Source organism: Durio zibethinus, chromosome 11, assembly GCF_047325235.1.
Source record: "Durio zibethinus cultivar Kanyao isolate XHJ-2024 chromosome 11, ASM4732523v1, whole genome shotgun sequence".
Taxonomy (NCBI): domain Eukaryota; kingdom Viridiplantae; phylum Streptophyta; class Magnoliopsida; order Malvales; family Malvaceae; genus Durio; species Durio zibethinus.
Genome location: NC_143172.1, coordinates 360,420 through 382,692, shown reverse-complemented (window position 1 = coordinate 382,692; position 22,273 = coordinate 360,420). Strand labels below are relative to the sequence as shown.

The window sequence follows — 22,273 nt, the reverse complement described above, 5'->3', positions numbered from 1 at the left end:
CTCTTATAGTCAACTCAATCTATATAAAATAGATATGTATAAATAAAGAAGAGAGATACAAAATGCATTCATGGTCATTAATAGATCCTAATCTTTAGCACAATTTAACAAGGGATATCTTTGGGCTAGCTAGCTAGGGATATATATATCAGATAAGAATTTAAAGTATAAAAATGAAAGGTTGAGATCAAATACAAGGTGTTAGCTAGGCAGGCATGGAATCATTTATCTTATTACTATTGTAATGTCTTTGTCCAGTAAAGATAATTAGAATGATATTCCAATAATCGAACAAACAACATGAATCATTCCGATAGATATAAAGCCTTTTCACCCTTTTCAATGCATCACTTCATCATCTGGTTTTTGCATGCATGATAGAACGCACCTAGAATTTGCCATAGAAGCTTAATTTATATGCCTGCTCTAACAAACTTCTAATTAGTAGATGATCGATCATACTGATCCATGACCAATATATTAATTCAAAAAGTTTTATATATTAAAACATATATAGCTATGAATAAATTTTTTTTTAATTTCACAAATACAATTAAAAAATTGCCGCATGTTTCATTACTTTTTTAATTAGTATTATAAATCCTTCTCTAACTATGAATATATATGTGTGTGTTTGAGAGAGGAAAGAGAGATAAAAATATGATTCTCTTAATTAATTAATTATTTAGTTCTTGTACAGTGTATTTACACGCGTGTAACTGAATCTTTACCAGGTTACATCCATATGATTTGTGTCGAAAGGGTGTAAAAGCACTTTGTTTGATGGAGATAAGGAAAGGGGCCAAATGATTGACTGCCCTGGCTAGCTAGTAACTTCCATTTTTTGTTTATTTTATGTTATCTTTTAACTCATCATCTCAAACTCAAAATAGTTCAAGGCGATTATTTAAAATTATGATGATTTTTCTTTTGGTAGGATTATATTATACATATGATGATGATGATTGATGAGACAAAAAAGATTGTACAAATTTTTATAAATATTTAATTAGAAATGATGACTATATTTATTAATAATGCTTGAGTAAGTTGCATGCTTAGAAATCAAGTAGAAATGGTTTAATAGTTGGCATCATCAGGTGTCGGGTTCCAACATCATTACTGTGTTGAATACTTGTATTTTTTCCGTTGTGTTGTAATAGATCCATGCCATTTGATATCTATATGATCAACATATATATCAATTTTTTATTTCCTCACTAATCAGATCCCAACTGCACTAATTTTCTTTATAAATTCTTTTTATATATAAAAGATCATAATTTAAAATAATGAAAGAAGATGTAAATATGAAATTCGAATTTTAAACCTATTGAATGTTATTTTTTAAGGGTCAACAATTATAAAACTTTAATTCTTTCAAAATTCAAATATGAGATCCTTATTAATTGAAAAATAAGATTTAAATTATACTCATGACCATCAATATGTATATGGTGTTGAAATATTAAAGCAGAAGCAAGGCATGACAAGTAATTCCATTACGACAAATTCTGGGTACTTCACTTTTTATCTTCACCTGTAGGGGCCTTGTTCAGAACATGACTGATGCATGGAAACTAATGTTGGCTCAATCAGGAATCAAATATGAGTACCATCAGGCATGGAAAGGAAAATCTAAAAGTAAATAAAGGGATTAGAGATCTCGGAAAAAAGTGATTGGGCCAATACACATGATGCCCAATGAAGTTTAAATTCATGGCCATGTAATAATTCGTAGAAAATTAAGCAAACAGAATAATCTGAGACGTAGAATTAAGGAGAGGTGTGGAAGAGGTTGCCCCGGAGTCGTGAGCTGTAGGTAGTGGATGCTTGATAGTAGTATATATTTGTGTAGATTGGCAGAGACCCTTTTTAGGCTGTAGTCAGTAAGTGGGGATCAGAAAGGAGATGATGATGCACATTTAAAACATTACACTCCCCCCATGTGATAGATACCAAATCATGCCACTGCCATTCAACAATCAACATTCACATTCTCAAACAAAGCGCATCAAAGTGGGGGATGATGTGGTGGAGATGACATCCCTAAGGACCCTAACCAAAAAAAAAAAAAAAAAAACCCCCAAAAACAAAGGTTAATATATACTATAAATATATAATTTCTAAGATTTCTAAGCTAGAGACAGCACAATCCACACTCCCATGCGTGTGCTTCTTTGTGGTTTTTTTCTTTTTATTCTTTGCTTTGGGCTGTAACCCCACCCACTTATTCTTCATCAACTCATACAATCTTCTTTTTCTTCTTTTTTTTTTTTTTTTGCTCCCATCTTTTTCTTATCTTCCGCATAGGAACATTTGTAAGGAGGAGCATGTTGGTCATGAAATGATATATGAAGATAGTACATATATATAAATATAAATCCAAGCAATACTGATATTGATGTTGATGGGCTGTTGTGTGCCAATACGATCGAGTGAGAGTGTAAAAGAAGAAATAAATTAAAATGCAGCTCTTAGGTTGTTGTAAGTTGTAGGTGGAAGAATTATGATAATTGAAATGATTGTGTGGCTTGAAAAACATTGCTATCAGATATATTTTTTGCCCATTTATTATTAAACTTGCAAAGCACGCGCATTAGCCATTTAGCCACTAGCATTTCTCATTTCTCACCCTATCTAACGTAAGCATTAACGTTTAGCTCATCATCCTAATCAATATTCCTACATCCATTCAGTTTGGTTGCTTCTAAATCTGGCTTTTGATTAAAATTCACTCTCACTACTCTTGCAGGTTGATCACATGCTGCCCATCATTGCTCCTGCCTGCATGCTTGGGACTTGGGAGATATATTGCATACATAGTTGATGGTTTTTCCTTGTAAATTCAATCATGCTTTTAGCGCTGTGAATTGAGATATTGTTTTGCACAATTCAGGTAAATTAATTACTGTATATAAATAAAGAAACAAGAACAAAAGAACATAAAGAATCGAGAAAAAAAAAAGTTGTTTTAAAGCTAAGAGTAGAGAATCCAAAAAGATGTTGGATGGTCTTGAAATTAGGTCCAATGTGTACTTTCTTATAACAAGTTATTATTGGTAACAATGGTTCAAATCTTTATTAAGAGATTTGTCTGAATTTTTTTATCAATTATTATTTCATGAATAAAAATATTTGAAAGAAAAGAATTTTAAGAGAAAAAAGAGTTTGATAGGTAAATTAATAAGCTTATAAAAGTGGGTACGAAAGAAAAATGTAAAAAGAGTTATAAGATTTTATATGATAAATATTTTTAAATTAAAAGAGATTGAGAGTATTTATGAATGTATGTATTAATTTAAATATTCGATGTATAGATACTTTATAAAATTAAAAGAGAATAAAAATACTTATGGGTATGAATATTTGATTTAAGTTATTTCATAAAATTAAAAAAAAATGAAAGTATTTATAAGTGCGGTGAGTGCACGTTTGATTGAAAATGATTTATGTATGTTTAGTTTGAGTTGAGTATTAATATGTTTAAAATTCTTTGTATTAAATAAGATGCCAACAAATTAAATGTTGAACTAGGTTAAATTCATGTGTTTTATGTGTGCTTGCTTGGATGATTATCAATTGGGGCTTTGGCTCAACAGCCACTACTCCCATTAATAATGCTCAATTATTAGCCGGACAAGATGAATTTTTTTTTTTTTTTTGATTCATAGGAAGAAATGCAAACATTGAAAGGTAACTTGCTTCTTGTCCTAGTTTATTGTAAGCTCCATCATCTCTTATTTCAAGTAATCACCATGTTTCTTTCGAGAAAAAAGATGGATGATTTGCACATTAATACCTAAAACCAAATTAAAATGAGATGCTAGTTAACAAGAAGGATCATTTAATTTGAAGAGAAAGAGAATGAATAACTAGTTTTCACTGTCCACCTACAAAAAAAAAAGAAAAGAAAAGAACAGATGTTCCTTTGATTAAGAAGAAAAAAGAAAGAAAAAAGGAAGAAAAGGAAGGTCAAACAGAGCTAATTAAGGCTGTTAATAAAGGAACAAACAACAATAATTACAAAAAAAGAAGGGAAGATGTAAAAATCAAAGACTAACCCACTAAAAGGCACCCATCATATAATATATTATGCTTAAAAAATAGAAATAAGAAAAAAGAGTGGAGGAAATCCAATCTCATTTTCCATTATTACAAAATCATAAATAAAATAAAGGAGAAGATAATAAGTGGGTGGGGCCGTCTCGCACTCCACCAAATGATTTGGTGCGGATCCGCATTTCGCAAAAGCAAATCACTAAACGACGCCAAGTTTGCCACTAGATGCTGGGAGTGCTTGCCACGTGTTAACTTCCTAACTCCCTTCACAAACTCAATATACGACACTCACATTACATATCAGAGATATTTAACACTTGTTTCATATATTAATATTAATATTAAAATAAAATTAATGTTTATAATAATTTTTATTACCATTCATTTAACACAATTTTACATTTAATCATTTAAAAAATTAAATCATTTTTATTTATTTTTATTTTTTAAAATTTTAATTCAACTATTTTCAAAAGAAACTTGAAATATAATTTTATTTTTATTCGATTTAGATCTTATATTTGAAGATAACATTTTTAGAAGTTTATTTTTACACTTAATTAAGAAAACTATTATTCTTAATATTACTTTTTAAAATACCTTAGCTAAAATTTGTTATCCAAATTCTTTCTTTATTAATTACTTTAGTCACTATCGCAAACAACCATTTAAAAATAATAAGTTAAAATACTCACACTTATCTTCTTTTCTTTAAGCATTTTTTTATGACAAAAAATTTGTCTTACATAATTTTGATAACTTTTAAAAGTAAAACACTTACTTTACTATTGACAAAGTGGCTGTGCCCTAACCCAAGTTCATACTTTATTTTAAGATTTTTAAAATATTATTTAAGGCTCTCTCAATGGTCTTAATTTCTTCCTTTTTATCTATTCCTTTATTTATTTTTACAAGAGCTTTTTAACTTGAATTTTAGAGCTCTTTGCTCACTATTTTTATTTTTTTTATCCAGCAAAGCATGCCCCCAAATTATAGGTATAAAAAGCAAAATATTTATCGGGGCTTGAAACAATAAAATATATATATTTATTTAAACAGCTCATAAGTAACATGATTAAAGATTTATTACTTGTTTAACATGAAAAACATAAATTTTATTTTTATTCTTTTTGGTAGAATGAAACGTATAAAATATCTTTTTGTGGGTACATGCATGAGAGAAACATATATAATACATATTTAGATTAATTGTCCCCAAATTTAGATGCATTAATATTTTATAGGTTAATTTAAGTTTGTTAATGTAATTAAAAACTATAATAATTGGGTTCCAAAATGAGGAAATCTACAATGTTGTTATAATTTTTACTAGTTAGAGAAGTGAAAATTCACGTTCACACACACATGTACACACATATATATATATTATATAAAAAAAGTCATAATGTGAGAATAAGAGAAGCTATTAAGATATTGAGATATGAACTCTAAATTCATTGAATATTATTTTTTAAAATAATTACATAAATTAATTAAATTAAACTGTAAATATCACATTTTTACAAATATTATTTGACCATGAAGTTCATTGCACTTGATTTATTAATTAATTATCATCATAATCAAGCACCATGATTTTGGATAATCTTTTTAATACTTAGATAATTCTTCGTGTGATTGATTTTCAATCATTACGCCAACTTCATCTGTCATTAATAAAATTTTGCATATTATATATATATATATATATATATATATATATATATAAAAGAAGAGTGATCCATTTATATTAATATAATTTTTTTAATTTTTTGGATTATTAAATTAAAAATATATTTATAACTCATTTAAATTAAATAATATTTTTAAATTTAATAATTTTAATATAAAAATTTTAAAAATGCAAAAATTACACTAGTATAAATAGATCCCTACTACATATATAAGGTAAAAAAAGGATAACTTTAATTTTCATCTCCACTCCTCCACCAAACAAAAAACCTAGTTGTCAACTTAAGGCACACTGATTAAATTTTACTACTAATTATGACTTAGGGCATCCATTTCTCAATAATAGCAATTAGCAATGACTAATTATATATATAAATCCTATTCATGATTTATTTTACTTTACTTATTTGCTTAATTAAAAAAGTTACCGCTATTTAATTAGGTTAAAATTTTCTAAAATATTACTATAAAGATAATAAAAAAATGTAAGCATTTCCAATATTTGCCTAATTCATGCTTAATATTGTAAGAAGAAATTTAATTATGACACCAATTTTGAGTCAATATATATAATTAATTGACCAAAAGTAATAGCAGGAGAAGCACGTTATGGGGAAAATCAATTGATGGCTTGGCTGGTAATCAAGGGTATATAATTAGTTAGCTAGTGCATGATCTGTATCTCGTTCCTTGAAGGTCATATATATGGAAGAGAAAGAAAATATATAGACCACCCCCACCCTTGTCTCTCTTATATATATGTTAGAAAATTTGAAAATTAAGCAGTACTCTCATATAATAATAATAATAATAATAATAATAATAATAATAATAATAATAATAATAATAATAATGTTGTCATCTTGGTTAGAATTAACCGATGATTAATTTTATCTGTAATAGCCAACTGAATTTATAAATAGAATATCAGCATATAGGAATTAATGTAGGGTAATTAGAGATATGAGAAAAGCAGAGAGAATCCATGTGCAAGATAAAGCTATACCATATTTAGACAACTAGATCTGAAAGAGAGATCATGAAATAATTAGAATATGCGATCAAAGAGAAATTGAGGGGCACTAGCAGCAAGAAGAATATTAATTAGGAGACTTGCAAGCAACAAAAAAAAAAAAAAAAACCTCATGCATATTTATAAATAAATTATTTAAATATATGCAAGTTGGGGAGGCAGAAAGGGGTGCTCTCACAAATGATGCGCTCCAAGACAGAGTCAAGTAGCCAAAAAAACACCCCCTGGGTGAAAAAGCTTTGGCTCCACACCTTCACCTTGGTCCCATACCCGTACATGTCTCACTGCTCTCTGCAACTTAACATATTAGTATATAATTTCAGAAATTGGAATCTGATTGATTTTTTTTTTTTTTTTTTTTTGGGGGGGGGGGGGGGGGGGAGGTGAAGTTTCTCCTTTAATCATTTCTCTCTCTTAATCATCAACTGAAAATTAAATAATAAGGGTAGTTAATAAAAAGGAATATTAGACAAAGACTTTGCTGAGCATCTAAGTCCTCGATCCCACCTCTTAAACTGAAAATTTTATATGTAAAATAAAAAATGCAATGATAAAATAGTCATATCGAATTTGGGCGATACGAATGTTGAAAATTACTGTAAAAAAAAAATTCAATGTATAGCAGTGTCGAGGGAATAAAAGAATCCATTGGCTTTACAAACAAAGGCACCATTGCTTTTACTTTGATTTTCCACGAAAATTTATAAAAAATAAAATTCAATTCAACTCAGCTTTCTGTTGCGAAACCGACCTTCCGCTTTTGTTAGTATATAATAGCAGTACTAGCATAATTCTCTCGCCATAGCTATATATAAAGAAAGGTAAAATTCCCCAACAAGATGTATGGATACCTGGTGCCCCGTGAATGTAACGCAGCATCTGCATTAGAAGGTTTAAGTTTGACTCATTGGACAAAATGCAATAGTGTTTGCCGAAAGAGGAAAAGGAAACAAGATTGTAATTCTAATGATCGAGATGGAATATTTGTTAACTTGGAAAATTGTAGTCTTCAACTCCTTATTTTTTTTAAAGCAAAGGTGAGAATCTTAGCGATGCCTTTAATTGGTTTGGTTTGGTTTCTTAAGCAGCCGATACAGATAAAAGGAAAACATCAACACTAGAGAACCATTGTGCTGGAAAATGCTTGTAGTAACTGAAAGGTCATAAAAAATAACCTCTTATAATTTTGCAGACTAAATGATCCATAAGGAATTTGTATGGTTTGATTCATTCGAATTGGGATGGCTCAACAAACGAAAGGAGTTGCAGCACTATCTTTCAGTGTTTTGACACCATTCACGAGAGATTTGCAAGAATCTAGGTCACACTCATGATATCCAATTAAGTTCAAAACAAATTCCAATTAAGATTCGAGTCTGATATGAGATATGAGATAATGCGTATGAAAAGTACCAATTAACAAAGATAAAGTAAAATGCCAAAATTCTCAAGTTATTAAAAAATTTTTTTTTATCACAACACACCGGTGATATTTACGAGGAGACACGACAATAATCTTGAAATAGTTAAATGTATGACTGCCAGAAATGGCGAGAGAAGCACCGTCAGTGTCTTCTAGGCAGTAATCATACACAATTCTCCACATTCTCACAACATAACAGAATGTTTAACCCAACAAAAAAGTCGCATTTGCCATATTTGGTTTGTTTGGATCTTCCATTTCTGCACTATCTGGGAACTTGTCATGTGAAATGGTGGGAAGCACCATAATTTTCTACCAGGCATTTGGCACAACTTTGTTTAATTTCCTCCAGGTTCTACATGCACCAAATCTATGTACAGAATATGTGCATATAAAACGAAAAACCCAGAAATAATCGCTTATTGGCATTAAGTGGCACAGATGCAACTATTTGCAGCACTGTGGTTCATGATCCTTGAAGTACATTATGGTATTTTCTAACTGTAGCGATAATGGCTAGCTAGTACTCTAAAATGATAATAGCTAGCTCATGTAGCACTTGTCATAATTTGATCTCAGCTGCACAAAGAATGCAAGCATCCAAGGCTACCTTACTAAATAGATGCGATGATGCTGATAAAGGGGACCTTAGGAAGAGATTAATTAGTATATTATATTTAATGGTTTGGAGTTGCTATTAGCCATTAAGGAAAGAAAGTGGGCTCCCACCATAGAGAAGACTATCCCTACATCAAAGATCTTTATGGCACACAGGAGAAATCTTCGTTTCTCTCTCTCTTCAACGATATATTTATATGCTCTCCAGTTCACTTTGGGGAGCCAAGTTAAAAGGAACTTGTTAACTTCTCTCCCTTTCCACCAAGGCCCCAAGCACAACAGCGCCACTACCATCCACCAAAACCAACAATAATATCACTTCATTTTTAGGCTTTAGCCATGCCTGTCAACTGCATAGCACCGAAGCCAGAACATGGCAGCAGTGGCCCAGTGGAAACTCTGTCTCAGACGTCTGAATCCCACAACAGGGCGGTACTTGCGTTTCCAATACAAGACAATTCACAACCTCCTGTCAGACTCACCTTGTATCCTATAACTTTGAAGGTCTCTTTCTAATCAAGGATCGTAATAATACTTCATGTATTTGCTACTGTTTTTATTATGCTAGTGATGGCACGGAAAATATATAATTATGCGCTTATACTAAATTAATTAGTGTCTTCTTTTGTGCATATTAGTTTATTTATTTTCTGCGACTCTTTACACAGTTTGAGGAGGTCGTCTACAAAGTCAAGTTGGAGCAGAAGGGATCATGCTGGGGTGCGTGGATCACCCGAGAAAAGACTATACTCAATGGTATAACAGGTGTAGTTTGTCCTGGTGAAATACTAGCAATGTTAGGTCCTTCCGGAAGTGGTAAAACCACCCTCCTCACTGCCCTCGGAGGCCGCCTCACTGGCAAGCTATCCGGAAAGATCACATACAATGGTCAGCCTTTTTCTGGTGCCACAAAGCGAAGAACCGGATTCGTGGCTCAGGATGATGTTTTATACCCTCATCTCACGGTGACCGAGACCCTTTTATTCACTGCACTGCTGAGGCTGCCCAACAGCTTGAGCCGAGATGAGAAAGTCCAACATGTGGAGAGAGTTATCGCTGAACTGGGATTGACGAGGTGTCGGAACAGCATGATTGGGGGGCCACTCTTTAGAGGAATATCAGGAGGGGAGAAGAAGAGAGTTAGCATAGGTCAAGAAATGCTAATCAATCCAAGCTTACTTTTGCTTGATGAGCCCACCTCAGGTTTGGACTCAACGACAGCACAACGTATCCTGACCACAATCAAACGCCTTGCTAGTGGGGGCCGAACTGTTGTCACCACCATTCATCAGCCCTCTAGTCGACTGTATCACATGTTTGACAAGGTGGTTTTGCTTTCTGAGGGTTGCCCCATCTACTATGGTTCAGCATCTGCAGCCTTGGAATATTTTTCCTCCATTTGTTTTTCGACATCCATGACTGTCAATCCGGCTGATCTCTTACTTGATCTTGCTAATGGTATGCTCTTTATTTTTTTTCATTTAATTGCCTTTATGATAGATGGAGACTGATGAGAATGGGAAGTTTTCTGCTTTTCAATGTTTCTTTCTTCATGCTCTTTCAACATTAGATGGGGTAGGATCAGTTGGCCTACCAAAAATGGTGCTTCCACCTTTGTGCCTATGGAGTATTGTCATACCCCACCCTTCAGACATCCCTGTAGTCACTTTGGTTTACCATTAGATGGTATAGGGTCATTTTCATCAATGGTAATCTTAACTATTACACTAAAAATCAAATTTCAATACATAAAATCTATGCACGTTTAATTTTAAACACATGAGTGAGCATACGCATATTAAAATAGAAATGAAGTTTCAATTAATATATAATCTCTATGTATCTATTTATATTTTAATGTGAGCGCGCACACTTATGCTAATGTAATTCATGTAGAACTTGGAAATAATTTGCATTGTTGAGATAAGTAAGATGATATTACTTGTAAAACAATATTGCTGTCCAATTAACAAGAATTGAACATCAACGCAGGAATAAGTCCTGATTTCAAACACTCAGTGGAGCAAGTTGAGAGTACAGAACAAGAACAGAAATCAGTGAAGGATGCTCTAATTTCTGCTTACGAGAAAAATATTTCTACTAGACTGAAAGCTGAGCTTTGCAATTCGGATGTCAATAACTACGTCAATACAAAAGAAGCATCTGCAAGTAATTTTCTCTGAAATTCATAAATTTGCCTTACTCTGGTTTTGAGCTGAACTCAAGTACTAATTTTGATACAATGCAGGAAATGACAAGTCAGAAAAGTGGTGCACAAGTTGGTGGCATCAGTTCAAGGTGTTGCTCCAAAGGGGGGTTAGAGAAAGGAGGTATGAAGCCTTCAACAGGCTAAGAATCTTCCAGGTCATCAGTGTCGCCGTACTCGGTGGACTTTTATGGTGGCAGACCCCAGCTTCTCACATCTCAGACCGCGTAAGAGCTCTTCTATGTTAACTAATACCAAGTAGAATAACCCAATATCACTACTTCAAATCAAAACAGTGATGACTTTCGCGCTAAGGTTTCAAAATTTTTGCCAACTTCATGCCATTTCACAATCTTCTTATTAAACCTTGGAATTCACAATAGCTAATCCAATCTGCATTGTTCCTATATCTACAAATAATCTGGTTCAAACTAAGAATTTGGAGAGACATCTCCGGTTTGACAACATTGGATTATGCTAGTTTAAATTCTTTGCTTAGGATATCTAGTAGATGCTAAACAAGCTTTTGCATCTTAAAACAGATTGCGCTGCTCTTTTTCTTCTCCGTCTTCTGGGGCTTCTATCCACTCTACAATGCGGTATTCACATTCCCTCAAGAAAGAACAATGCTAATCAAGGAGCGATCTTCTGGAATGTACCGCCTTTCCTCCTACTTTCTTGCCAGAACATTCGGTGATCTGCCACTGGAGCTTGCACTCCCAACTGCCTTTGTCTTCATAATCTATTGGATGGGTGGGCTTAAACCTGACCCTGCAACCTTCATCCTATCTCTGCTAGTCGTGCTTTACAATGTCCTTGTCTCTCAAAGTCTCGGCCTAGCCATTGGGGCTATTCTCATGGACATCAAACAAGCAACGACATTAGCTTCTGTAACAACTCTTGTTTTCCTTATAGCTGGGGGATACTATGTTCAACAAATCCCCGTCTTCATAGTCTGGCTAAAATACCTGAGTTATAGCTACTATTGTTACAAGCTTCTTCTTGGAGTTCAGTACAACGAGGATGATTTTTACGAGTGCTCAAAGGGAGTGTTATGTAGGGTTGGAGATCTTCCTGCCATCAAATCAATGGGTCTGAACCATTTGTGGATAGATGTGTTCATTATGGCACTGATGCTGGTAGGCTATCGACTTGTCGCTTATATGGCTCTTCATCGAGTGCGGTTGAGGTAAATTTAGCAAAGATAAAGGTTTCATCGGACAGGACAGTTAGAAGAGTTTTCTCCTTCTTCAACTGAAGAATAATTTTTAGAATTTTGGAGGGGGACCATCCTGGGAAATTTCGATCAACATCCCTTTGAGTCGATATGTATTATCTATCAACCTTTTGTCATAGTTCTAGGTAATATACTACTAACTCACAAGTTCTAATTTGATATTTGATCAATTCAAAGTATTTTAAATAAATTGAATGTGGTATGTGAATGTGATCAGAGGAAAGGAAAACAGTTGACACATGCACTCCACAATGCAGTAAAGAAAACAAATATAAACCAGACTCAAGCCCCAATAATTTTCTGCAGACCTGAGCTCCAGATTTTGTTGGGATTCTGAATCTAAAAGCCACTTTAGTTCAACAGCATCCTTCCTCCTAGTGCACTCAACAGAAACGGGAGGCACACTTCCGAAAAATGAATAATTTAGGGAACACCTGATGGTGATGGAAAAGACAGGAGTTAACCAGAGCATATCAATGCTTCCTTTTTCACTTCTATATTAAAATTAATTATTAATAAAAGATTCAGTTAAACTTCTGGTCAAAAGCAAGTGAGACAAAAATGAGAATCGCCATCAATATCATGTCGACCATATTGAATGGAATTTTGAGCATTACCCTTTTCTTAAAAAAAAAAAATCAAATTAAGGAAACCCTTATTGGAGCATATAATTCAAGGAAGGCATAAAATGCTTATTGGCTATCTGTCCGAGAAATTATAGGAAAAAAATTCTTGGTTTTCCGTTACTATAATTTAATCAAAACCCATATTGTGTATATATATATATATATATATATATCCATCTTAATGAGATTGAGAAAGAAAGAATGATTGAAGATTGGACAAGTAAAGCAAGGATAATCAGGAGTCACTAGCTAGCATATATAGTAGTAATGGAGAAGTTACCTGTAATAATTTCTGAAATTGAAGTTAGACTGATAGGTGGACCACGTGGTGTGGATGCAGAAAAGATCACTTGATCTGAAATGAGTGGAGAAGCATGTAAACATGAAATGAATTGACACCCAAAATCCATGTCATTTCCTACTTGAAGATCGTGTATCCACGCCAAAATTCATCAACCTGAAACAATAGGAAAAGGACAATATATAAATCTGCATGTCTTGTCCTTTTATTCTTTGTAACTTATGTATGGATGACGTGGCTTTCATTTTCAGCATGTGGAAGTGGTAACCTCAGCAGGCCACGGCCTCCGTTGACCTAACCCAAACAAAACAAGCTGATGAGGATTAATCCTGCCTGCTTTACATAGGAGCTGATCCATGTTCATTAAATCAACAATTGTCAGGTCTCCACTCTCATCAACATGCCGATGACTGATCTATCAACAAGTACGGAAGTACCAACATCATAAACCCAAAGTCTGAATTGAGCCCAATTATATGAGCCCCAAGCTGTCTCTAAAAATTTTAAACAGAGTCCAAATAAGTAGCCCAAGAAGGAAAGGGGCAAAAGCCCACTTTACTCTTTCAAAAATTTCCCTTCCTCTAACTAGGGTTTTAGGGGGAGGATTTCCTTTGCTTGCAGCAACCTAAAAAAAAAAGAAGAAAAGTGAGAGAGCGCAATGATGGCCACATCAAGACTGTTTGCAAGGTGCAGGGGATTGGTAGCAGTGGCGAAGGCTTCCTCTGCTTCCTTTGCTTCTGCTTCAAATGCAAATGGAAAGGGCCTTATGCAGGTGATGATTGTCTCTCCACAGTTGGGCAAGTTCCTTGGAGCCTCCCAAGCTTCTCGCACCGACGCCCTTAAGAAGACTTGGGACTACATCAAGCACCACAAACTCCAGGTCTTTCCCCCTTTCCTTTTCCTTCAGTAGTTTCTTCATAGATTATTATTACCATTCCACTTTAATTTCTTAAGCCCGCTCTTTTATCATTTTATCTTGAAAAAAAAAATTTTATGCATTAAAAAAGAATGAACTTTACAAAATGGAAAGTTTTGTGGGTATTTTAACGAAGCATTATAAAAGAAAGAGCTTTTGCAATTTGTTCTGAAACTTTATAGTTAAATGATTATCAGGGAGGATTAGTAATCAAATCGATATAAACCAGAAGGCTCCTAATATTTTTATCAGAATTCCTATATCTTCTTTTTCATGTTCATCTTTATCTATGTTTGCTTCTATATCCACTGAAGCAAAGGGTTAATTTCTGCTTTGTTTTAGTGCCATCGAACCAATCTCGACATCACTAGGACTTTAAATTTCTGCCAACTGTACTGAGAGGCATTGCATTTGTGTCCCATTAGTATTATGTTTTGAATATTGTTGTATTTAAGCAAGCTTGGATATGCCTATCAATTTTGCCTGTCTTTATTGTATAAATTGTTTCTTAGAGGGTTTTTTTTTTCCCTTTTTTCTTGACCCTACGCTTTTTAACTTTTTGAGCATGACTTTGTCGTGATGTTGTTTAGAACCCTGCAAACAAGAGGGAGATTCTTTGTGATGAGCAGTTGAAGACGATATTTGCCGGGAAGGACACGGTTGGAATGTTTGAGATCACCAAATTGCTCTCCCCACATTTTGTGAAATCTAACTAATGTTTGGCTTAGCCTTTTTGGAAACCTAAGTTGCAATATGATGAATATGAGAAATGCTTTTGTCATCCATCTTTTTGGTACAAATGCTTTTGTCACCAAATCCTAATGGTTGAATATAAAAGCTTGTTAGAAAACCCTTTATTGATCCACCTATTAGAGAAATGATCTGGAACATGCTGATCATGATGCTTATCACCTATCTTTTATTCTGATGATATCTTGGTTTTTCTTGGATATTTGGGTTGCCTTGTGAATTGCTGCTGACAGTTGCAGTCATTTGATGTTATTTTTTACATTGATGCTCTGCGCAACATAAATTTATCATTGGTATTATTGCCCCATCATTTGGGATCTTTTTGGGTTTGATTCGAAGATTCAGCGGTTGAAGTTTTGTTGAATTTGCTAAACATGAACATTACTTAAGGGAATGAACATGAAAGTGGAATCATTCAATCACAAAGCTGTGAAGCTTGTACTTGGTTAAATTGTAGCCTTGCTTTTACCATTCTGACCAGCATTTTTTTAAGGGATAAAAGTTGCTTAATTTGAAGTTTTACTAATAATATTTTGATTCAATAGTTTAAAATTTGTTTTTTTTAACGAAGAAATTTTGGATTCAAGTTTTGTCAATAATCATTTGTTAAGGTTATTTCGAATATATGATTTATAATTATCTGTCTTAAATTATTAAATATGATATATTTTACTTGATTTGAAGATTGAACAAATTATCTATTTTCAAATTTTTGTTTTTTACCAAAAAAAAAAAAAAAAAAGCCAGCTTGCTATGACATTAAAAAGTTAATCTGTGGCAATTCAGCTTGCATTTTGTTTGGCATGCTCTATCTTGCCTTGAATCTCCAGAGCAACACTCGAACAATAAACCAAATACCAAGTCAGTAAGAAAAGTGATAAAAGTTTCCATTTGTATTAATATCGTCAATGAGGATTTCGCAGTGTCCTTCCCCTGCTCAGGAGTCAGGAGTCAGGAGTCAGGCCTTGAGACACTGAAGTAATAACGTGGTGCCGTTCCTCGGGCTCTAAGACATTGAAATGATAAGGTGCCAATGAGCAGCTCAGCAGAAGTGACAACACGGCAATTACCTACTAGTTAAAAGAAAAGAAAAGGGCGGAGTAAAAGGAAACAGACTGCTGGTGCAAATATGTATCTTTCTTTTCTTTGAGTAGTTGGCAAAGTTTGGAAAGTTAGCACTACTGCTATCTTTTTCAATATATGGTAAAAAAATATCTCTCTTCTTAAGGAATGTACGTATGTGCAGAATAATGCTTATGCAGGACCGGTTTGGGATGTGACAGACAGCAAACAATTATAAGGATCTTGCTTTGCGTATATGACCATTCCTTCCTCGAGAACACTTTGGCGCTACGCATGTGTGCTTTGTTTCCGTCTAGATTGAAAATTCTTGTAAGCGAGAGCGATCAATTGGATGTATATTTTCTTTCCATAAATATGAAGATTAAATAAATTCAGGAAATCAGTACTTGCGAATAATGAGATTATTAATTTCAATGCTAATAATATTATCACTTGCGCAATAGTATTATCAATTAGATAGATATATTAAACAATTAAATTCATGAGCTCAAAACAATGTTAATTCAACAGTAATTAATTCCAGCCGTCGAAAGCAATGGTAGAGAAGTAGATAGCCCTACAATTTGTTGAGTTCACTTTCCTTCACAAAAAGTCCATGGAAGCCATAAGGAACACGCTGGGGTAGCTTCACGGTAGCCACTATGTCAAGATTGGGTGACTTTGCATCCATCACCAAGAATCTTGATTCTCCGGTGTTTTCATTATGAACATATGACAACAAATACCCATCATCCTCCTCTAGATCTGATTCTGAATTCTCTGTTGCTTTTGCAACAAAGAAGGGCTCCCCACCATAGCATCCTGGCCCGTACATCCTGCTTGCCACCGTGCACTCCTGGAACTCTCCTTTGGATACATCAAGCTTCACTACTCCTGATATTTTTGGCAGTGGCTCACCTACTCCAGAGTATACATACCTGTTCTTTTTTGCTAAGTATGATGAATTTATCACTGCAAAGTCTAGATTTCTTGATGAAATAGGTTGCCTCGTTACCAGTCCGGTCTTTAGGTCGATTCTTACTTACTCCATCATGCCGTGGATAAGGTCCATTCTCTCCAAGGCATGCTCTATTGATCTTATGTTTGGTGCTAACATAACTATTGCATTACCGTTGTCCTCCTCCCAGGCATTAACGACATGTACGGGGTTGAACCCTGGCAGTTCAAACCATCTCATTTCTGACTCGTTTTTCGCATACCTAGGGATGACTCCAACTTTTGGCACTTTGGCCGGAGAAAAAATCATAGGAGAACCTCCTCGAAAAATCATTTTCATTGGCTTTATTCCCATTTGTATGTCAGCAAATAAGGCATAATTCTTCGTAATCGCAAAATCATGGAGGAAAGATGGATGGACCATAGACAGTATGGGCACATCTGGGTGTTTGTTTCCGTTTGCGTCGAAGTAAAAGTACGTTAGAAATGGACGTATGGGACCATACCTGAAAGCAAAGACCTCCCCAGTGTCAGGGTCTACCTTTGGGTGAGCTGTCATGCTAGCTAACAATTTTCCTTCAAAATCATGGCGATCTAATGTCTCAATATCACCATTAGACGTCAAGCGTACAGCATATGGTAAATCAGACTCACCAAGCGCATAGAGACGGTTGCCAAACAAGGCCAAACTAGTGTTAGCAAGACCAATGCCCTTTGCAGGATTGTAATGACCAATTATAATTCTAGTTGCAAAGAAAGTAAAACGGGCGAGACAAGCAGGCAGGCTGCTGAAACTAGAGAAGAAATAGGGGACAACCGGAGAGCCCACATTTCGCTCAGTGGTATACTTGTAAGTCTTGACATAACGGCTGCAGAGAGTGGCTCTACCCCGGAAAATTCTAAGGGAGTGAAGCATACCATCACCGTCAAAGAGGTGGTAGGGGCCTCGAGGGTGGTATTGTGGATTGGGGCCATTGCGTATGTACGCACCGTCTAGGCATGAAGGAAGGGATCCTTGTATCACCTTACACTCTGTTGGAGGGAACTCATTAACAGGAGCAAAGTTCCCTGAAAGCACAAGCCTCGGATCAACTGCGGGCCGGAGAGGAGGATCTATTAAGTTGTTGATAATGTCATCGAATGTATCAAACATCCTTGAGGTAACCGTAGGCTCTGCCTGTTTCTTCGCTCCACTCGATGAGGAGACTGTTAGTGGTGGAATTCGGGTATTTGAAGTTAAGGGCTTTGTTTCGCTAGGTGAAGTAGTGGAAGTTTGAGGTTTATCCTCAATTCTAACAGAGGAAATGTTAAAGTGACGAACCTGAGGTGGTGACGATTGTGTTGAAATGGGTCTAGAAAGTTTGATAGGGGGAGGGACGAGTTTTGAGATAACGGGGGAGGAGAAAGCGTCCATGTTGCTGCGTCTCTTGAACAACGATGACAGGATCAAGATATTTATTAGTAATGTGGAAATGGTAGGAAGAAAAGGAGTCTTACAAGAACTTTGCGAGTGGGGAGATCCTAGCAACTATAAGGTCTTTCTTCGTTTTCACACAGCGGATTTTTTTTATATATAAAAAAATTATGAATACAATCAAAACAAATCCAACAGTTGGAAGCTGTAAATTCAAATCTAAACAGGCTAGGTCACCTGTTTTTAGCTTATACTACAATACTTCTAGCACTCTCCATAAGAATAAGACGATGAAGAACTCTAGGCTTCTACGCATCAATTACTATAATAAAACCAAACCAAAGCAATGAGTTCTTCCCCAAATTAATGGTCCACAGTTACCAAGTAAGTTAATTATGGCTGATTGCCTATAACTCTTATATCTCCTCTTATAATCATATTTTGACATATTATCAATATTCATATAGGTATGGTACCCATAAAAAACAATATAAATTAATATATATTTGTTGTTAAAGACAAAAAAAAAAAATTAGAGTACGACGTCAAGGAAGAACAAAAAAGGAAGTTATCCATCTGCATTTACTTAGAATATCGGGTCATACAAGGGTATGGCTGATGACTGAACTTGAGTTGCTTGACGTTGGTATATATATAATTTAGGGATACTTCAACAATCCACATGGACTTGGGCTTTCGAATGATTGGAGCTGGCTGGAGTGATCTTAAGTGCCATCCTGCAAAAGTTGGGCCTTTAAAAGTCAAGAGCGCTGTTGTTCATATGATCATCATCAAGTGGGCCTACCCCAAGATGTATGGAGTCCAAAATTTTAATTTTAATTAGGTGTGGCTGGCTGTACTTTTTTCTGTTTCCTCATTTTTCTTCTTTGCTTCCTCGAATCTAAATCTAAAATCTCTGTCATCAGGGAGGGTAAAGCGCGGATCAGCTCTTTGCCCGCATCTTATTGCCCAACAATAACATAAAAAAAAATGGTCAGCTCCCTTTCTCTATCTTTTCTCTATAATCACGGCTCTGTGTTCTTGTAGAGAGTAACTCTTTGGACTTCTACGTTAACTGTGTTTGGTTTCCGTTATTTTCACTGCAGATCTAAGCTTGTTTGTCTGAAGATCGAATTCGATTTATTTTTTAATTTAAAAATTTCGAACAATGTGTTCGGATCCGATCCCATGGTTTCTTTTTTAACAGATATATTGTAGAATTTTGTTTTTAATCTGAATTGAAACTAATCTGGAGGTTTAGAAAACACTATTAATCCAAACTAAATCTGGGATATGAATGTAGATCTCATTGCCATAATTTCTTATCAGCAATCTTAAGCTTCAAATGCAACAAAATGATCTAGCAAGAAGATCTTGTAGTATTATCTACTAGAAAATCGGTTGGAGATCAATGTTTTGGGTCATTTAAAATCCATAATTGTGTTTATGGTGGTGTTTGTAGGAGTCGTGTCCTTCCGTTAAAAATATCCTTCTTCTGGATTCTGAAGGGAGCCGTGTTGCTGTTAAATATTATTCAGATGATTGGCCGAATAAGAGTGCTAAGGAAGCCTTTGAGAAAACTGTATTTACCAAGACTCAAAAGGCAAATGCCCGCGCTGAAGGTAAAGAATTTGCAACTATTGTCTCCATTAAGACCTCTTTCTGTGTGGTGTTTGTTATCAGATGCTTTTACTAGGTCCTTTGTGCTGTTATATACTTTCACATCGTTCAAGTATAACAACTATAATGCAAATGTATCTGTTCTTTCCCTTTTAATGTTGATTTATAACCATGTGTTCTTAATCTATGTAAGGGCAACGGATGTTTTGAAGAAATGACATTGGTGAGTTGATCAGGTTAATAGTTTCACCGGTTTTCAAATATGAAAATCTTTTTTGGCACTGACAGATGTTGAAGATATTGTTTTGCACTTTGTTTTATTGCTTTTGCGTGGGAGGCCAAGAAGTTTCGTTCATTGACCTTGCTTGATTTATTCATACCGTTTCTACTTAATTATGGTGCTGTTTCCCTGTTTACAGTGGAGATAGCAGTGTTTGAGAATCACATTGTTGTATACAAGTTTGTCCAAGACCTTCACTTTTTTGTTACTGGGGCTGAAGATGAGAATGAGCTCATGTTGGCTACAGTTCTTCAAGGGTTTTTTGATGCAGTTGGCCTTCTCCTAAGGTTTTCCGAATCTCTTATTAGCTGTTTGTCATATCATTGTACAGGCTTAGGTTATATTTCTAAGAAATTATTACGACTCCTTTTGTTAACTATCTCATGTTCCAGAGGAAATGTGGACAAGAAAGAGGCACTGGAGAACTTAGATCTCATTTTGTTAAGCCTTGACGAGATTGTTGATGGAGGGTATGCAACATGATTCATTGTAGCTAAAGTTTACTTATGTATAAATGCCAAATTATTTATTTTTGTTTTCCTAGTAATAGTCATGATTCCTTGAATTTCAAACCTTAAACATGCTTCCAAATAGTAAAAGAATAAATGAAATTGAAAAAAAAAAATGGAATATGTAATAGACTAGTCAATGTTCAATGAACATTAACCTGCCATTGCTACTGGAAGTCATTGTTAATACTTGAACAAAAGGACATTTATTTTGCCTGCTGAAATGTGTTTTCATTCATCACATTTTGTCTAAAATGCCGTCAAAACCATGAATGGTAAATTGGGTTGAAAACAATTATACAAGTAAAGAGAAGATGGTATCTTATACATTTTACCATTCTAACAATCATTACTATTGTAGTATTTTTTAGGTGTATAGGCTCTTCTAGCGATGTTGTGAGAAGTCTTTACCAACAGATAGATGAATCTAAACAGTTTATGCAAAACTATAGGTAAAAAGACTTCTTCGCTAAAAATTAATGTGTAAACAAGAGACTGAATTAGTCTTTGTTGACTTACTCATTCTCTCTTAGCTGTCTTAGACTTTTGTGAGTTCTTGGCAGGAACTGAAATGGTCATCCTTAGGGGTTCTAAGCCATTTCAAATGACTACAAGCCATGGGAGTGATTTTCCATCCTGGTTAACTCTTTTTTTCTCCTTTGCAGCATCATTCTAGAAACTGATGCAAATGTTATTGCGGGGAAGGTTGCTAGTCATAGTATAGATTTGGATGCTCCTTTGTCTGAGCAGGTATTGTTACTTTGGTTCCTTAAAGAAACAGCAACAAATCACCTTTTATTATTATTATTATTATTGTTATTATTTCAACATATCTCCAATAGCATCATCCATATTTGCATGTTTTATATTTTGCAGACAATAAGTCAAGCACTGGCCACTGCCCGGGAACATTTAACAAGATCTCTCCTTAACTGATGTAAGGAAAGAAGCAAGGAGATTTATACCGTTACAATTCTAGTTTTAGTATTGTTGTGCCGTGGCTGATAGCCATCCATTTTGCTTTCATAGTATAAGTGGATGATGATGCTAAATGGGCTAGCTAATGCCCTATTCTTATTTCTTACCAAATGATTGGTGCATTTGTACCATTTTCCATGTTTTCAACTTGTAAACCTTGATTTATTCGAACATTAAATGCAAATAGAAACGACAGTGACAGGAAATTGATTTCAAGGTATGGATGTTAGCAAATAGCTCTCGGTTTCTCAAGCCCAAATTGTCCAATGATCATCAAGATATAGGCAGTGGGAAATGGCTAGAAGAGTCATCTTTGTTCAAATCTCATTCAACCCCAATAATTTTTCACTTATGAGCCAAGCATCAGAGATGCTAGCGCTTGTTCCAGTTAAATGCAATCTTCAGTTAAACTTGACTAGAAAGCGTAATTAGTTTTTTTAATTGTCATCCATTAGCTTTGAATTAATTTTGGACGCCCATAAACAAGCGTGGGCCATAGGCCGTAGCAACTGAAAGGAAAAAAACGAATCGAACAAAGCGCTACTGCTGTGTAATGTATGTATAGAATCGGGTAGGCTCAACCCGGAAC

At 34.6% G+C, this 22,273-nt stretch overlaps 3 protein-coding genes and 1 pseudogene across 4 annotated transcripts; 3 read left to right on the top strand and 1 right to left on the bottom strand.

Moving 5' to 3' along the window:
* Positions 1-9,044: 9,044 nt before the first annotated feature.
* LOC111289236 (ABC transporter G family member 14-like) lies at positions 9,045-12,461 on the top strand. The gene is made up of 5 exons (XM_022880100.2): positions 9,045-9,332; positions 9,497-10,286; positions 10,821-10,997; positions 11,077-11,261; positions 11,577-12,461. The coding sequence occupies exons 1-5, from the start codon at positions 9,168-9,170 to the stop codon at positions 12,225-12,227; spliced, it is 1,968 nt and encodes a 655-aa protein (XP_022735835.2). The 5' UTR covers positions 9,045-9,167; the 3' UTR covers positions 12,228-12,461.
* Positions 12,462-13,787: 1,326 nt separating this feature from the next.
* LOC111289243 (protein TRI1-like) lies at positions 13,788-15,066 on the top strand. Its single transcript, XM_022880108.2, has 2 exons — positions 13,788-14,078; positions 14,705-15,066. The coding sequence occupies exons 1-2, from the start codon at positions 13,857-13,859 to the stop codon at positions 14,828-14,830; spliced, it is 348 nt and encodes a 115-aa protein (XP_022735843.2). The 5' UTR covers positions 13,788-13,856; the 3' UTR covers positions 14,831-15,066.
* Positions 15,067-16,348: 1,282 nt separating this feature from the next.
* LOC111289238 (putative carotenoid cleavage dioxygenase 4, chloroplastic pseudogene) lies at positions 16,349-18,540 on the bottom strand (annotated as a pseudogene). The gene has a single exon (XR_016346084.1). The product of XR_016346084.1 is annotated as a putative carotenoid cleavage dioxygenase 4, chloroplastic pseudogene (transcript).
* Positions 18,541-19,149: 609 nt separating this feature from the next.
* LOC111289241 (coatomer subunit zeta-1-like) lies at positions 19,150-21,900 on the top strand. The gene is made up of 6 exons (XM_022880104.2): positions 19,150-19,290; positions 19,760-19,919; positions 20,337-20,484; positions 20,590-20,667; positions 21,372-21,456; positions 21,583-21,900. Exons 1-6 carry the CDS (start codon positions 19,288-19,290, stop codon positions 21,640-21,642), a joined length of 534 nt encoding a protein of 177 aa, XP_022735839.1. The 5' UTR covers positions 19,150-19,287; the 3' UTR covers positions 21,643-21,900.
* Positions 21,901-22,273: the final 373 nt, after the last annotated feature.

What these genes read in the sequence shown, in the direction of transcription:
- LOC111289236 (XM_022880100.2), top strand. Translation starts at nt 9,168, where the DNA reads ATGCCTGTCAACTGCATAGCACCGAAGCCAGAACATGGCAGCAGTGGC. An exon ending in TGTATCCTATAACTTTGAAG is followed by an intron (nt 9,333 to 9,496) that starts GTCTCTTTCTAA and finishes CTCTTTACACAG; the next exon opens with TTTGAGGAGGTCGTCTACAA. An exon ending in CTTCTCACATCTCAGACCGC is followed by an intron (nt 11,262 to 11,576) that starts GTAAGAGCTCTT and finishes ATCTTAAAACAG; the next exon opens with ATTGCGCTGCTCTTTTTCTT.
- LOC111289243 (XM_022880108.2), top strand. Translation starts at nt 13,857, where the DNA reads ATGATGGCCACATCAAGACTGTTTGCAAGGTGCAGGGGATTGGTAGCA. An exon ending in TCAAGCACCACAAACTCCAG is followed by an intron (nt 14,079 to 14,704) that starts GTCTTTCCCCCT and finishes GATGTTGTTTAG; the next exon opens with AACCCTGCAAACAAGAGGGA.
- LOC111289241 (XM_022880104.2), top strand. An exon ending in GCAGTTGGCCTTCTCCTAAG is followed by an intron (nt 20,485 to 20,589) that starts GTTTTCCGAATC and finishes CTCATGTTCCAG; the next exon opens with AGGAAATGTGGACAAGAAAG. An exon ending in ATGCTCCTTTGTCTGAGCAG is followed by an intron (nt 21,457 to 21,582) that starts GTATTGTTACTT and finishes TATATTTTGCAG; the next exon opens with ACAATAAGTCAAGCACTGGC.